At 36.4% G+C, this 18348-nt stretch overlaps 1 protein-coding gene across 4 annotated transcripts in view; it reads right to left on the bottom strand.

Moving 5' to 3' along the window:
- The window catches only part of ELF2 (E74 like ETS transcription factor 2), a 39102-nt gene that overhangs the window by 13971 nt on the left and 6783 nt on the right, over positions 1-18348 (bottom strand). For 2 of the 4 annotated variants that reach the window (XM_026698057.2, XM_026698058.2), the window contains exons 2-3: positions 16480-16704; positions 15572-15737 (exon numbers count right to left, since the gene is read on the bottom strand). In XM_026698057.2, coding sequence (XP_026553842.1) covers positions 15572-15737; positions 16480-16554 — 241 coding nt within the window. In that variant the 5' untranslated portion in view covers positions 16555-16704. Of the gene's footprint in view, positions 1-6866; positions 7582-15571; positions 15738-16479; positions 16705-18348 lie in introns of those variants that run through there. The other 2 variants (XM_087936120.1, XM_026698061.2) reach the window with 2 other exon arrangements.

Genomic DNA, 18348 nt, shown 5'->3' with positions numbered 1-18348 from the left:
AACTATAAATACTACTCATCAATATAAAAGAGTCTATAGGGAAATGAATAGCCATCATCCTTATCCAAAAGGAGAATCAATAAATTCTATAATTAGTTACCAGAAAAAAGAGTAATACTTTCAAGAAAAAGTTCTCAATATACTCTTCCAAAGCCTACCATTTTGCATTTGGAAAGATCTTTATTATTCTAGACAGTTTTACCAATATTTATAAATAACTTTTTGAAAATGTTACAGCCTTAAGCTAAGACTACTCTGCTTATTCCAAATTCTAATAATGTGCCAATGCAACTAAATTTTACATAAAGAAATCTGTACAAACTTGTTGACCAAATCTCGTATAGTGAACGGCAAAATTTATGGGAAAAAAACCTGGAAAGAATTAGGAAGTCAATCAAAAAAAAACCCAAAGCACAAATATATTATCATTTTACAATAGAAATATTTACTTTGATGCCTAACAAGCAGAACAATGAAGAGTATTTTATTCCTCAAAATGAGACCTAAATGATTGGCATGAATTAATCACACATGTTCAAATCTTCCTTATTCACTCACCACAGAGAACCAGAACTGGGAAAGATGGAGAATGGGTTGATCATTGATCTGTTAGGATCATTTTAACCATGTTTATTAAATTAAACTATAGTGACTGTATTTACAATGCATTCTAAGCCACAATAAAATATACTAATTAGCATTTATCACAATCCATATTTGACTTATTTGGAAGCTCTTGATTTCAATGCAACAAGCAACTATAATTAACTGAATCTTCCTACTTTTACAGATAGTCCTAAACTTACAATGGTCACTAACTGAGACTAACTCAAAGTTACAAGGGACCATCTCAGAGGTACTTACAATCTGTTCTGAAATTCCAATGGCCAGGATCCCCCATGATTACATATAAGGGCTTTCGGCAACCAGCCTACATTTACACCTATTGGCAGCATCTCAAAGTCACGTGATTGCATTTTATAACATGTTTGCTAAAAACTGACATTTACTCAAGAAGAGAGTCTCTACCGTCAGTGCATCCACTCTCTGGAACTGATTAATCCATATTAAATTGTGTCGTCTCACCTCCAGTCTTACAAGGAAGATTAGCAGTTTCTAAATAAGATATATAAATTAATTAACCATACTGTGATCACACAAAAGATTAAGGTGAACACTTGAGTTATGGAAGAATCATTACATTCAATTTGAAGTAAATTATTTGATTTAGAACCAGCGTGTGTGTGCTCTCTTCTAATGTACGCTTGAACAAAATGAACAGACTAATTGCCTCTAAACAGCAGGTATTTTCAACCTCAATTTTTGTCAATTGATACTGTATTCTTACCAATAACAAGGCATACTAATAATATTAAATATCAAATAACTGTAATAATGATATACATTAAATATGCAATAATGCAGCTTAGCATTATATATAAATTTCAATAATTTAATCAAGACTTGTAGAGTCTACCACTGTTATCCCTCAATTTACCAATTTAAGACAGATGGTATCTGAAAAATAAACAACTAAAGCAGGGGTAGTCAACCTTTTTATACCTACCGCCCACTTTTGTATCCCTGTTAGTAGTAAAATTCTCTCTAACCACCCACCAGTTCCACAGTAATGGTGATTTATAAAGTAGGGGACAAAACCCCTACTGCCCACCATGAAAGCTGGAATGCCCACTAGTGGGTGGCAGGGACCAGGTTGACTACCCCTGAACTAAAGTGTAGGTCAGCTTTTAGCTACTATTTTAGATGTTAATCTCAGATTAATATTGATACTTCACCAACAATGTTAATTATAATAATCTATTAATTGCAATATAATTAGTAACAAGAGTATTGTAGCTACAGTTTACAAACAAGAAAAAGTTTAAAGAATGCATTTTCCAATATAAATATTTAAACATTGATATCAATATAATTTGTATAATGTATGAATTTTTCAGGAGATATTATTCTATTACCACAATAATTAAATTCAAAGATACAGACAAGTTTTATAAAACTTTTAATGATATATTTAAATTAGTGTCCATATGCATCCTATGAATTATACCGTATTGTATGTTTAAAACGCTGCATACTACCGTGAGGCCTACCTGTATATTTGAATAAGGGGAACAAGAAAGCACAAATATAATCTGTTTGATTAATTACACGCAAGCCACTAAAAATGTTTTTAACATGTTACTACTGATATAATACAACACTCATGTAATTAAACATGAATCCAGAAATAACCAATTTAATGTTTTTCCCAATATTCCTATTTCCATAATTCTTTTGTTGCTGAAGTGTTTATTTGAAACCAGAGGAACTAATTAAGAGTAAACAAGTATTGTGGATTAAAAAATCTAAACTTTGTCCTCTTAACAATAGAATCATGGAATCTAAGCAAGTTGAAATGCTGTCATTAAGAAAGCTTGTTGAAAGAAACATTTAATAACAAAGCAAAAAGTTTGACCAAAATTGAAAATCTTATACCATATAATACTGAACATTTGTTAGCACAATTGAATATTAAATTTACCTCGAATATTATATTCAGAAGAAACTGGTATGTTTTATCAATGACATACCACTTCGGTCTTGATTGATAAAATAAGTTCTTTTTCCAAAAAAATGGCAGAAATATAGATTTGAACCTTTCTCCATATATGACAGCAATATTATAAAGTTTAACAATATTGTAAATAATACACCACAGAATGGAACTAATTTTAGACATTTTAATCCTGAATAATTTACCAGTACAGTGTAACCTAAGGTCACGACCATAATCCATTCCAGGACTTCAGTTGCAACCCGATTTGGTCATGACCGGAAACAAGACTGACTGTGCATGTGTTGACAAAAAAAAAAAAAAAATGGCACAGAAGGTGAAATCACCACGGCAGGGAAAATCGCCGTGGCTGTATTTGATCCCCACCGAAGGATCTATTCACGACCAGATGCAACAATTTTCAAAAAAATTTGGTCGTCACCAGATTTGGTCATGAACAGAAGTGTTTGTGACCCAAGGTTCCACTGTATATTAAATTTCACCAATAAGTACATTCAAAATATGTTGAACTGGCAGGAATTTGCTTCAATCGCTAAAGTAACTCTGATGTAAAATTCAAATCTATCTGGAAAACCTGTCTAGACTAGAATACATGGAATTGTACTACATCCAAAATTAGGGTTTAGAGTTTATGTTTTGACATATAATCTATGTACAATTCACATTAAACACAATCCTTGTTTAGTGACCAAATTGTGACTGGCAACTTGGTCATTAAGCAAAATAGTGAAACATGATTTTACTTTGATTTTTCTTTGCTTTACAGATCTAGGAAGGTTGTAAATCTGAAGACTGATTGTAACGTTAATGCTGCCATGACTGCAAACAATTGCTAAATGAGGCATACCTATATTTTCTTAATGTATTGTTTTTCACTCACAGTCTCTCACTTTTTCCTTCTTTTAATGTCTTGATTATGTTATCCAGCTATCTTTAAAATGTGACGTGTTTTGCTAGTAAATGGATACGAACTACCTTACAGCAGCGATCCCAACCTTTTTGGCTCCAGGGACAGCAGCAGTAGCGGCAGGGAGGAGGAGATGCTTTTGTACGTGCAACCTGATCCCACACAAGTGCAAGTAAAGCTTTGGGCTCTCGCCTGCAGCTTGAATGGATTTGTTTCTAATGGGCCAATAGCTGGGGGTGGGGGGTGGGGGGGGATTATAAACTTTTAATTAAGGCAACATTTGTAACTTATGTGTGTCCTAAATGGTATTTTTACAAGGCTCAGAAAAGAGGGATTTTACAGAGAAAAGAAGACAAAAGTTCCTGAAAACATAAACGGGGGAGGGGGCAGAAACCCATACTTAAGGTAATGGACTAAGGGGGGCAGGCTCTCTGACACAAACACCTTTATTTTGCCAATTCTTTCCTCTGGAGATTTAATCATTGCCTTATTTCAGGAATTGTATAAAATTGTTAAAATAACACAATTCTACTGTGTTTTAAGAATTTCAAAGATATCTATTTTTAATATATTCTGTTTTTATTCTTAATTTTTATTCTTTTGTACATCACTCCAGGTCTGTGAATTGGGTAAGGTTAAAAAAATTAAATAAATGTATCAATACAAAAAACTGAAGTACTAGGATCAGGAGTAGGTACTAGGATTAGTAGGTACTAATCCTATTAATTACTAGGATTTGTACTGAAAAAGGCAATAGAAGTTCAAACTCCAGTCCTAAAATATATTAAATGTCAGAGTAGTACAAGACCCTCTCCTAAGTATACTGACTGTATCTTCCCCACCACAAGTTTTTTAAAGACCAGTAGCATAGAGTTATGTCTAAGTCACTAGCTGTTCTACATAGTTGGAACTGGATGTTTACATACACTGCTCCATTTGCACCATATAGGAAAAGCAATTATGAAAATTAAGTAAAAATAAAAACAGAGATCAATATAGCATTACTTGCTTGGAAGCACAGAAATTCATTTCAGTGCACATGTCTATTTTAAATGGGAAATAACTCTTTTAAAATAATTATAACCACAGCTTTAAAATCCTAAGAATAATGAACAAGAAAATATGAAGTCAATTAAACTAGCATTTTAATCTGTGTTTTCTTGCTCATGATTAATAAATTAAAGATGTTAAAAATGGAGCATTATATACACTGAAATAATTATAAACATTCAAATGAATAGCATTTGAAATCAGTGTTAAAATTCAGTTTTATAAAACAGTTTTACCTGTTTTGGACAACATCATTTTGTAGCCAGTCTATGCCTCTCCCAAACCATTCAGTTTTCCTGGCTTTTTTATGCTTTATTTCACCTGGGCTCTCTTCCTTCTCCTGTTGTTATTACTATTTTTTGTTCCTTTTTCCACCTACTTCTTATATCCTTTCTATGAAAAACCAGTCTTTTTACTACCAACTTGGTTTTGGATAAGTTTCTATCATTTTCCTTTTAACGGCATACGGACAACACTTATATTATGGGCAACCATTTCTGCAAAGCTTCTCTTCTAAGATTTATATATTGCCTTTTATCCAGAACTTGAGATAGCCAAGGCGGGAATCTCCCTTCATTTTATCCACTAAAAATAACTCCAAACTGAGAGAAAAGAGTAAGTCCAAGTCAACCAACAAATTTCCATGGCTTAAGATGGACGAGCTTAGTTTAATACCTTAACTACTGTACTACACTGACTCTCTTTGCCCTCCGGCTCTTAACTGTATGTTTCAATATATACTTTCCCTCTAGCAATTCAAGTATTTATAAAGTTTTAATATCACCATAAATCAGCCAATGAATTAAATCATCCTTAGGAACTCAGTCAATGTGAAATAACAGGTATTCAATACCAATCTCTATTGCAGTAGGTGGTTTTGCTGTGCAATTTTTTTATGCTGTGTGGATTGGCATTATACACTATTTCTAAAAGTCATGCAACTCTGTTTTGTTCTAAGCTAGCTATCAGGCAGGAGGCAGTCTTGTACAAACCTACTTACAATATTCCTTTTCCGCTGATCTTTTAAAAGCAATACAAATATTTTGGAGCTGGAGAGGACTCATCAGAAGTATTTTGCACTGTAGAAGCTCACAAACAACCCACCCACACAAACACAAAAACAAGCAAGAAAAGAATGCTTAATTAATATCAACTGTTAATTCGTATGCACGGCGATACAATCGGAAAACCTAACGTCAAAAATTTACAAGGAGTCAGAAAAGAAGGGAATAACAACCATTAAAGTTTATTCTCTATTGAACGAAAACAAAATGTTTTTTTTTTTAAATGATCCACACACGTTACGGAGCTACATCGTTTTCATCTGCATACAGAATAATTACGTTAGAAAGCCACTTCAATTCTCCGCCTCTACCCCGCTTCACTCACACGAGCCCCGCCCTCACTTCCGTATTTACAATCCTTCCTCTTCCCTCCAATTCCGTGCTTGCATTGTCAGCGCACAGAGAGCCGCCACTCAATTCTTCCTCCATGCCTATTGGCCTGAAGGAGAACAGCACCGCCCAACAAAGACTTTAGCATTCAGATTTCGAACATCCTTGACAGACGATTGGCCGACGATGCCGTCTCTCCCGCCCCTCACCCAGCGTACACGGGCTCCTGAGGGAGCTCCGCGCTTCCGCTATTGGGGTGGGGGGAGAAGGGGGGGAAATGGATTCGGTATCTTCAATAAAAGATAATCGCACACCGTTCGCACCGCCGAGACTGGATTCCCGGCTCCGCCACCTGTGCCCCTGACACCCCGGGGCCTCAGGCGGTTCCCACATCCTCCCCGTGAGAAACAAAAGTTTAGCAGGCGGTCAGGACCAGCGAAAGGAAGACTTGGAAGTCTCCGAAGCCCGCTCGCAGCGGCTCTTCATTATACACCGGGGGCGGGGGGAGCAGGCTTCCGCCCAAGAGACGCTGCAAGGAAGGCGCCTTTCCATTCCTGAGCAGCCTGGCACTGATGGAGGGCGCGGAATTGCAAGCGCCGCTCTTCCTGGTTTAACCTCGAAAGCCATCAGCAGAAGCAGCTGCAACCGATACACGCTCTCTTCCTTGGCCCCGACAGCGGCGGCTCCCGCCCCAAACGCGCACGGACGCAAAGCCCCACATTGCGGGCGCAGCGCGGCCAGGTTGCTAACGCGGACAGCGCGCCAAGGTGATCACTTCCTGGATTCGTCCTCCCTCCATTACTCCGGCGCTAGTGCCGCCCCCGAGAAGAGCCCGCGAGCAGCGTGCGCAACCTCCTTCTCGCCTGGCCCACCCTTCGCCGCTTCTTTCTTTTAGGCCGCCCTCCCCGCCGGAGCCCCGCCGGATCACGTCGCCGCTTACCGGCGCGGATGAGCAGGTCGAGCTGATTCGCGGGCCCCTCATGCAGGGAAGTCGCCATGTTTATGCCGCTGGAGCGAGCGGCGGCGGCGGCTTCGCATTGACCCGCAGGGGCTTCCTGGCGCTCGGACGGGCGCGCGCGCTCCGGCGCGCAGCCCCGCTTAAACGACGGGCACGCGCTTCCGCCGCCACACCAGAGTCACCGGGGGCTTCGCTCGGCCGGAGCCGCCTCTGCACGCTCGCTCCCGCCCAGCCACGCCGAAGCCAGTGCTCGGCTCGCTTCTCGCCCTCCCGCGTGGAGCGGCAAGCAAGGGCCCGCGGAAAAGCGCTTCCTCTCAGGCAGGGCGCACGCGATCCTTCCGCCGCCAGCCTCGCAGACAGGAAGTGTCGGGCGGGCGCTCAGCTCGCGCCCTCCCCTCCGGAGCCAGAAGCGGGGAACGAGCGCAGCGGGTCAGGCTGGCTGGAGAGAAGAGAGGACAGGACCCGCCAGCCTTTCGGTCTCCTCCGCTCACAGGGATCCACCTGCTCCCGAGGCTGCCCGGCTGAGCTTTCCATTTCAGGAGGTCCGGCGGAGCGCAGCGCTTGGAGCTGCTCGCTTCTCCCTCGCTTTTCGCATCTCCACGGATGGAGAAAGACAGGAGACGTGGCCACAGACGGAGAGCCAACTTTTCATTCTGTCTTCGGCGTGGAGGCAGCTTCTTTGGCACGGTTGCCTCCTGCTTCTTCCCGTCCCTTTGCGAGGCGGCACTCGGCTCGCATCGTCGGCGGTTGTTCAAGCTTGCTCCCCGCGGTGTCCGGAGTTCTGGAATCCTGAAACAGTCCCAATTCTGTTAAAGCGCTGCAGGCTGTGAATTGAAGAGTTACATTCCCATGAAAGTGCCATGCGCTAGTTTGTCTTAGTGAGTCCCACGGTTCTGCAAGCTTACCACGAAGCAGAAATCTTTTTTTTCTGCAAGATCTGATATTTCTTAGACCCATGATATGAGGAATGGTAGTGTACCCGTGAGGAGGAGCAATAGTTACAATATAGCATTACAAACTGTCAAGTACAACGAGCAATTTCCAAAGGCGATTACGTTATTCCACTTAGTTTTTAAGCACACTTCACCCACTTCGGGTTTATTCCCTCCACTGTTGATAACGGTTTGTAAGTCATTGCTGCCGAGTTTTTGTCTACATCAGCAGACAATTTACATGTCATGAAAATTATTTGCATATTTTCTTACATGTAGCTTTTATCTATGACACAAAACTGATAGATGAAGTGAAATATTAATGGAATTACATTCAAGAATGACTGTGCACCTGTTATTCAGCCATTAGTACAGCCCATAATATGACACTGTAAATAGTATAGTGTACACAGGTTGCAAAGGTATCAGTCACATGTTTTCCTACTCTTGACTCAATTTCTGGTTTAACATGAATTCCCCCCAAGTTATATTTGCTTTAATACATTTTCCCTTAAAATTACTAATGCCATAAGTCTTACAAGATTTAACAAAACTCTTACATCAAAATTTTCCTTTATAGAATTTTACTACCTTTTTTTACTATTCAATTATATACTTTAAAAGGCTACTGTCTGAAAAAGAAGCATAGGCAGAGAAGGACAAATATAACTGCTTTTACTCAATTTGAATCCTTTGGAGCCAGTGAGTCACTAAAACGTGTCCACACTTCTGTATTTTTGTACATAGCCCACTGACTACCGTGAGACTTAAAAACATTTGTGAACATATATGTTATTCCACTCAACTGACCTAGAAAAAAATTTGGATGTTCACAAAATGTTCCATGAAAATCTACTCCAATGGGACTTACACTCTCAATTACACAAGTACTGAATTGCAGCTTTAATTTATAAAGATAATTTAGCTGCTTTTCAAAGCAATTTTATTCCAACAATTTCCCTTCCGGGCAAAGTACAAATACCTACTAAATGCTTAAATCAAGATTGGTTTCCTGGACTTGCCACAGCTACACCATAACTGCATGTAACTTTTAAAACATAGTACTTAGGCCCATATAAAGCAATGAACTTGAGTATTTTCTCCATTGCACTCTTGTGCAAAAGGAAGGATAGATGTCTGCAAAGAGGCAAAAGTAGCAAAAGACCACATTTGTGTGATGCCCCAATCTGCCTACTTTGTTAGATGTTTGACACACCTTATTTGTAGCATCGGTGTGATGGCCTCATTTATTGCAGATATTGCTGAAAGGAGTAAACTAGGATTTGGGAAGGAAGGTTGGCCATTTCTTTTTCAGTAATATAAATGGTTTTACATTCTCGTGTATTAAATAACAACCAAACAATTCCAGAATTCATGTTGACTCATCTTATTTACTAGTTTTATTTTAAACAAACTTCCTATTAAGTTATAACAACAAAGCAAGAATCAGAAAGTGCAGTCAGCCTTGACGTTTTTTTCTCTTGCTGAATGCATAGGGAAAAAAGGAGAGGCATACTCAAGCACAATGCTTTGCAAAAACCTTTTGAATGGGTCTCTTTCAAATCAAGCATACATAGTGACTACATGGGCATGTCCATATGGGTTTTTGTAGCAAAAATAAAAAAGTGGGTTGTCACTGGTTTCTAATGAAATAGTTTTTTCACTCCCCAGTCTGTTACAACCCTAATATTCACCAAAGGTTCTCCATCCAAGGCTGCTTGGCTTCTGAGTTCAGACAGGGAAAGCAGCATTGCTAAAACACTTTTTCATTGGTCACTGAATAAGAATCCCTTGTAAAAGCTACCTGTCAGGTCTAACTCAAAAATTAAAACTCAGATTAAATTATACTTTTAGAGAGATTCATCATTTTCCTGTTAAGAAATTTTAAAGTATACTCAGTTTTATATATATTAGGAAAAAAATTTGAATATTGTCATTAAACATCACTGATGAAACATTGTAATCTTACCATATTGCTATTTTACAAAACATCTTTTGCGATTTGGAATCAAATTTAATATTCAGAAAAATAATTTACATAAAGTACAAATATAATTAATTTTAACAAATTGAAAAATCCAGAGGAAGAATGCTAAATTTATATTTAGGTCATTCATAAGAAAATGCAAATTTGGAGTCATTACAGGATTTGTTTTCCATAATCGTTTTAAGCAGTTTGGGGAAAAAAGAAACTTGTTTTAGAATATACCTGAGAATTTCTTATTAATGGGAATAGTTGTACTAAATATGTAGGGTTATAGACAACTAGGAAAAAATATACATACCAACACTTTTCCAGAGCAGTTTTTCCCCTCCCATAAGGTAAATCAAGGAGGATCTTTTTAACTATCCATGTTTTCATCAAGGTCTTCTACCTCCCTGTGGCAACAATATTTTAAAGTTAAAAGAAAATTTTATTTGTGCCACAGGGAGGATTTCTGATGCAATGTAAAGAACACAGAAAAGGAGACAAATGTTTAATACTATCATCAGATTAAAAAACACTTGTCTCTGGTGTCCTGAAAATAACAAATTCTGTAAGAATTAGTGAAAACTTTAACAACTGCATTTTATATGAAGTTCTTCAAACATCAAACCATATTTTTCTTATTTAAACTGTGCTTAAAAATAACGTGTCCTGAATTTACATAGAAATTAAAATAAATATTTCAAATGTATATTTCTTAGAACACACTGTTCATGGTACAGTATAGTAGGTTGGCTCTATCTTGTCCCTATTTTGAAGAGATGGCATCTTGCTTGGATGAAGGAAAAATGGAAATAGCCCATTGGAGCAAAGTAGGACACAATTTTTGGTCATTCAACCTTATCCAGGGGTCTGTACCACCTCATTGCCTTTATAGTTTTAGGAGATCTCTCTCTTCTACAGAATAAGAAGGAGAAATCAATAAAAAGAATTATCTTATGAAGGAATTCTGGATCCAACTCACTAAAAAGACTTCTATGTTATTTTCATACAATAAATTAAAATACTAAAGTACTTTATTTAGCCAAAGTACTAAAATGGGAAGTACTTCTAATTACAGTACTTTTATATAATTTACTTATTTAGTGTTATTCATTTGAGATTATATAAAATCTGAGGGATCATGTAAAATAAACTTTGACAATTCCTAAACTAAAGCATATTTATAAAGCTTTATAAATCAATAGCATTAATCTCTATACTTATATTTACAAAAATTTTGTTCAAAGAATCTCAAGATGAAATTCTAAGTTCTTATCTTATTTTTTTATACATCTACCTACGGTAATTTTTAGCTAACTAAATGATATTGTAATTAAGATAAATTATTGTTTCTATGTAAAACCTAAACTTAATCTTAAAAATCAACATTAGTTCTAATAGCAACAAATCTTTGGGGATGTGCTGCTAAATAAACATTGCTTACTGATTGCTTCATGCAATGACCGTTTGAAGGTACAAAGGTGCTGAAAAAATAATTTTGCAACCAAGAGGTGTGTTCACAACCTTTGCAGCATCTCTCACAGTTACATGTTCACCATTACAAACAGTTAGTATGCATTGTCCTGTGTCTGATACATTTTTCTTGTTTTATTCACACACAGAATGCCAAAATTGCTTAAACAATCACTGAGTTGCTTTTTCGGTGAACAAAAACTCAGCCCCCAAAGGTGCTAATACCAAGTTAATGAGCTCAGATATGTGCCTTTAATTAGCTGGCTGGTAACTGCTTCCTACAACAGACAAGACTTTAATCACTTTCACACTTTGAGCTTTGGTTTGCCTCCTAAATAGCTTGTTGCTGGGAGCATTCCTTCTGGTGCCTGCTTACTCTTGAAATCCCTTCCTCTACAGTGAATGTAAATTCAAACATTAATTCCCTTCTTGTTAATTATCCCAATGCTCAGTTGAGTAAAGCCAGAGGAGTGAGAGAAAAGGAAAGGTGAAATAAAATCATAAGCACAGTTGTGGTCACATGATTTTCCACTTAATGATTACATCATCTAGAAACTAAGTTGCCAGTATCAAATGTGTCGCTAAATGAGTTCTACCCATAACTCATAACAGTAAACTACAGTTACTAAACTTCAGTTTCACACTGAAGTGTTTTTTTTTTAAGCCTATTTTAGAAAAATAAACTTCCATACTTACCCCAGCACTAAATTTACATGGACGTAGATCAGAGATTTAGTGAGATAGCTTTTTTTAAAAAAAAATATTAATATATAGGCCAACTGCCCCATCACTACCCCCATGTCCCATAGGATTGTTGATACTTCTCTTCAAGTAATTTTTGTATATAAATACTGATTACTATATGTCCTAAGCAGTTTACAATGTGACACAGAGCAGTGTTATTTGAGAAGCCTTAAAGATAACTTGAATATCTAATTTATAAGATTACTCATACAAAATCTTACACTAAGGATTTTCTTAAAAGGTTAAACGTTTCCTCTGTCCACAACTGTAGGGACAGTGCTCATCTCCATTTTTTAACCAAAGGAGCAACATTATCTGAAGACGCTTCTATAGTCATGAGGCCAGCCTGACTATACAACAAGGCACACAGAATGTTGTTATCTTGCCACCAAACTAATACCTATTTATCTACTTGTATTTGCATGCTTTCTGTGGGGCAGGAGCTGCAACAAGCAATGCAAGTTCACCCTATCAAGCAATGCTTGAATCTTAAACCCAGGCTCTCAGCTTTCCAGTTGACAAAGTCAATGTCTTTAATTGCTAAGCCATCACTTATTTTACCTCAGTATCTTAAAATCAAAGATTTTTGTGAACTTTAAGCTCTAATTACATAATTATGAGTCTCCTTAAAATAGAAGAAGTACACTTTTGGAGCTTTGGAATATAAATATACTATACGTATCAAAAGCAATATTGAACTTGTGTGATCGTTCACAAAGAATCTTGTATATTACCCACTTAATTGAAATAGTCTGTTCCTAGTTGCCAAGCCTTAAAGGAAGCTTTTTAAAATATATATTGCATTAACACAGATCCAAATCCTATGAATATTCCTATATAATCTCACTGTATTAAATCACAATATTTGCTTTACAAGCCAGACAAATCTCTTGATATATCTTAACTAAAATCACAAAACATAAATTTCCATAAATTGCATTATAGCTTTGTTCTGAATAAAATTCAGTACAGCCTCGATTTAACATGCAATTGGGGGGCATGGGTGTAGTTACAGGTAATCCTTGATTTAAAGCCATTTGTTTAGTGACCGCTTGAACTTACACTTGCATTGAAAAAAGTGACTTATGACAGTTTTTCACACTTAACCATTGCACCATCCCCATGAATATGTGAGCAAAATTTGGATGTTTGGCAACTGGCATGTATTTATGATACAATTGCAGTGATGCAGGATCTTGTGATCACTTTTTGCCATCTTCTGATGAGCAAAGTCAATGGAAAACCAGATTAACAATCATGTTAGAAACTTTACAACTGCAGTGATTAATAACTGTAGCAATAAGAGCATAAAATGTGGCAAAACTCACTTAACAAATCGTTTTGCTTAGCAGTGAAAATTTGGAGCTCAATTGTGGTCTACCTATAGAGGGCTACCTATACTCTAAATCTAAACTTCTGTTAAATCTGAATTTACATAAATTGGTAGGACATTTGCATAGCTATAAAATTGATCTAACTAATGTAAAATTATTGTAAATTGCATTGTTTGCAATAAAACTTGACATTATTCTGTAATCCTTGACTTATAACAGTTTGTTTAGTGATCATTCAAAGTTACAATGGCGCTGAAAAATGTGACTTAGGACTGTTTTTCAAAGTTACCACTTTTGCAGCATCCCTAGGATCATGTGATGAAAATTCGGATGCTTGGCAACTTGTTCGTATTTATGACCATTGTTATGTCCCAAAGTTATATGATCTCCTTCTGTGACCTTCTAACAAGCAAAGTCAATGGGGAAGCCATGTTCACTTAACAACCTGATTACTAACATAACAACTGCAGTGATTCACTCAACAACTGACAAGAAAGGTCATAAAATGGGGCAAAACTCACTTAATAAATATTTCACTTAACAACAAACTTTTGGCTCACTTGTGCTCGTAAGTCAAGGACTGCCTGTAAAGTATATTTAATGGTTATTTAACTGTTTACAGTTCATTTAATGGATTGTTTTATGCTCTCACCAGCTATTAATGTTAAAGTTAACAAATGCATGTACACATCTCAGTGAGTGTACTGTAAAGCCTCAATTTATTAGACCTCAGTTTAATGACCTCAGAAAAATAAAACTTTTTGCTCAAACTTCTCCTTTACAAGACTATTGTCCATTAAATTGAGGGTTCGTCCATTATATCAGGATTATAAATGGATGCCAGAAATGCTAATGATATAATTGGGTAAATGATGTAAATTGGCATATTTTCAGATAGAAAAGATACCTTCTGCCATGTTAAATTGAGGTTTTGTTGTCATATATGATTGATTTTGACTACTGTAGTATGTTATACAATTTAGTGTGCAATGTGAACCTAATTACTACTCATCTACTCTACTCATCTATAAACTATAATTTATTACTTCCTGCAAGATGTACCCTCAGTTAATCATAACTTTTTTGAACCATGTAGTAGTAATATTTTTAAAGCAATACATTAATTGACTAATACTTTCCTTTAAGGCTTGCTTACACAGAGCAAAAACTAAATAAAGGGGTCTAACAAATTTCAGCTTTTCTTTATGAAAATGCAGTCTACAACTTGAAAGTAGTCCAGAACTATTCGTTTAGCAACTATTCAAAGTTATAACAGCACTGAAAAAAGTAACTTATGGTCCTTGCACTTATGACTATCACAGCATCCCCAGTCATATGATCAAAATTTAGGCAGCCGGCATTATGATGGCTGCAGCATCCCCAGGTCATATGATTACCATCTGCAACCTTCTTGGCTGGTTTCTGACAAGCGAAGTCAATGGGGAATCTGGATTTGTTAACAACCACTTAATTTACTTAACAACTGCAATGACAAAAAAGTTCGTGAAACTGGGTGAAAAATTCTGGTCCCAAATGTGGTCAACCTACAACCACAATTGAGTGCAAAATGTATGTTGTTAAGTAAGAAATTTGTTAAGTGAATTTGTCCCAATTTACAACTTTTCTTGCCACATTTGTTAAACGAATCACTGCAGCTGTTAAATTAGTAAAACATTAAATAAATCTGGCTTCTCCATTGACTGCTTGTCAGAATGTCACAAAATGACTCCTGAACATTGCAACCATCACAAATATGAGTCAATTGTGAAAAATGGTCATAAGTCACTATTTTCAATGCTGTTGTAATTTCAAACATTCACTAAATGAACTGTTGTAAATCGAGGACGTGTATTATTTTAAAAGGTAATATTTAATATTTCCTATACTACCTAGGAATACAAAGTAATTAGCATATTAAAACACCAAAATAATTTTACATCCAAATAAATTAGGATTGACTATATATTTAGTTTTTGCAAAATGCTATTAGTGAAACAAAAAACAGTAAGCATCTCAGCAGAAGCTATCCATATTTTGGAATACAAACTGAAAAATTACACAGGAAATAACTGAACTGGTATGTGGTGCATCATATCTAACTGCACTTATTAAGTTCTAGATTTGCTTTTCCTTATTGCTCCTATTAAATAGAACAGGGCAAATTTTAATCTTGAATTAAAATGTTAAACAGACCAAATAAGTCTTTCATTTGTGGCAAAGTATTTAAAAGTCTACCTGTTTTCACAGTTTCAGTCTCGATTTCTTGTTCTTCTGCAACATCTTGTAGCAGGTAAGTTTCATCATCATAAACAAAAATCTGTGCAGCATATCCTTGTTCTACTCTGGCACATGGTACCGGCTCCACAATCACCGCTGGATATTCAGAAACTGGTTCATTCTCCTGTGGAACACAGTGAGAAAGATGTGTATAATATCACCATCTTAATCCAAGCAACATTTTCTGTTTGTAAAGCCTATGTCTTCAATATTGTTTTACAAATCAATCTGGATATAAGACATGAATTTGAGAAAATACATCTGTGTAAAAAACATGCAAACATTCTTCTCACCAGATATGTACCAAGTTTTGGAAAAACATAATTTGAAATGTATTAGCATTTTATTTTCATAACTTGGAAGTGACTAGGTGCATTAGTAAAAGAATAATTAGAATAGAAAAAATAACATGGTTCAAATTTATACTATTATTTTTATATTATTTTAAAACACATTTTGATCAACTCCTGTTGGTGAACATACTCCTGTCTCTTGTTTTCCCCACAACAACCTTGTAAAGTGGGTTGGGCCAAGAGAGAGTTCTTTAATTTCAGTGAAATAATTAAAAGTTTTCAAGATTTTTGGTTTTTCATTAAATTATTTTTTAGATTTATATCCTACCTCTCCCTGGGAAATTCAAGGCAACATAAAGAGTGCTCTGTCTTCTTTTTTTTTTCCAGAGAAGGAAGCCTGTAAGATTAGCTGGACTAAGTGGTAGTAATTGTCCCATGACTGAGGGTAAACTGCCCAACAGTTCTAGCCCAATATTTTAACTACTTCTATCCATACATTTGATTTTTTTATCTTCTTTCCAAAATATAGTTTGAATTCACATGAAGAACATACAGCTTCTCCTATTTTCTGACCTTGCCTTGAATCTGTACTCCATTGCTGTCAAATTCCAGGCTTGAACTTCCATTGTGAACTACTGCTGATGTCATTGTACATTCCTTGGATGTATTGAAAGGCTAACAGCAAATGATAAGTCGATGTTTTCAAGAACCGCAGTGCTGAGAGTGTGAAGTACAAGAGGTCCACAAACAAGGGGAATATTTCCAAAATTCAATTTCTCAGTACTGGAATAAGAGATCCTGAGAGAGAACATAACCATTAGTTATTTAGTGTTTTATATGCTAATGCTTCTAAAAGGTATACAATGTTACATTAAAATTGAGCAATACTAAATGATGTAATTTGCATTACAAGTAGTCCTTGTTAAGTGAATCTAACTGAAATTAGCAACTTGGTTAAGAAAAGTGATGCCTAAGTAAAGCCACAACTGTGCTTATATAATTTTACTTCAACTTTCCTTCACTTTACACATCTGTGAAAGTTATCGTGAGGGTTGGTCACAAAGTTACATTTTCATCACCATTCTGTGAAGGGTCACTAAACAAGGCAATAGCTCTTACAATACACTTATATATCGCTTCATAGTGCTTTACAGTCCTCTCTAATCTGTTTATAGTGTCAACATATTGCCCCAACAATCATTTACGGAGAGGATCAAACTGCCGACAGTCAGCAGAATTAGCCTGCAATACTGCATTCTAACCACTGAGTCACCAAGGCAATAGTTACATAAAGACTATCTGAATTTGAAAAATTATTGATTTGCCATCTCATCTGTTTGTTAAAGTTTGCACATCATCCACAAAGTGTACATACCATATTTAATTTTTCAGCCACTTTAAAATCTTTTTAATATTACTTGCAGAAATTATATTACTATTCAAAAGTAATTAACTATATAAACTAAGATTAATTCAAAATAACCTAGAGATATTTAAATAAATGTATAAATATTACTATTCATTGCTTGTGAACTCAAGCATTTGCTGCAGATATATATATAAAATGCTAAAGGCTGGATTCATAATTTCTGCACAATAATTCTCTAATGCCAACTGTAATATTAAATAATTAATTTTATTAATGAAGTACAAGAAATAAAGGAAATAATAAAACACTCAATCATTAACCCCATCATATTCTGACCGCATCAATAGAAACTATAATTTTGGGGAACGGTGGTCAAACATACAATTCATATACATATGCATATAACGAAAACATTTCAACTTTTCCTGGGAAATAGAGTAAAAATCCACTTTGCTATAGTGGTTAAAAGGCCCAGAACTAGAAACAAAGAGATGGTGAATTCTTGTCCAATCCATCACAATGCCAGAGGCCAGTTACACTGCCTCTGCCTTAGGAAGAAGACAATGGGAAACTATTTCTAAAAATATTGCCAAGAAAATAAATGGATTTGCCCAGTCATTAGGAGTCAAGACTTCAAAGCACACACAGAAAATCACAAATACAAACAACATATACATGCACACATATAGTAATATTAAAATTATGCTCTGTTCAAACTGTAATAAGGATGGTTGTTTTCTGTTGTTAATGCCAGTAAAAACACCACTTTCCTTTTGCCGTGTTCATGACTGGTAAAATGCTATTGGTCAACAGGATCATAAGGATGTTAGCAGCATTCTGACAGAATGCTACAACCAGGGGTGGGATTCCACCGGTTCTGTCTGGTTCTATAGAACCAGTTGTTATGATTCTGTGCAGTTCGGAGAACCGACAAATCGCACCACTGGCTGGCCCTGCCCCTCTCTGCCAGCCCCTCCCCACCCAGTCAGTCCTTGTCGCACATACACGGCACCACCTGCAGCCTGCTTTTGCCCACCCACCAGGCCAGCTATTACAACCTGCCTTCCGCTGTG

Source organism: Pseudonaja textilis, chromosome 6 (assembly GCF_049901715.1).
Source record: "Pseudonaja textilis isolate UNSWEBS1 chromosome 6, rPseTex1.2, whole genome shotgun sequence".
In the NCBI taxonomy this organism is placed as follows: domain Eukaryota; kingdom Metazoa; phylum Chordata; class Lepidosauria; order Squamata; family Elapidae; genus Pseudonaja; species Pseudonaja textilis.
This window is presented reverse-complemented; position numbering and strand designations above follow the sequence as displayed.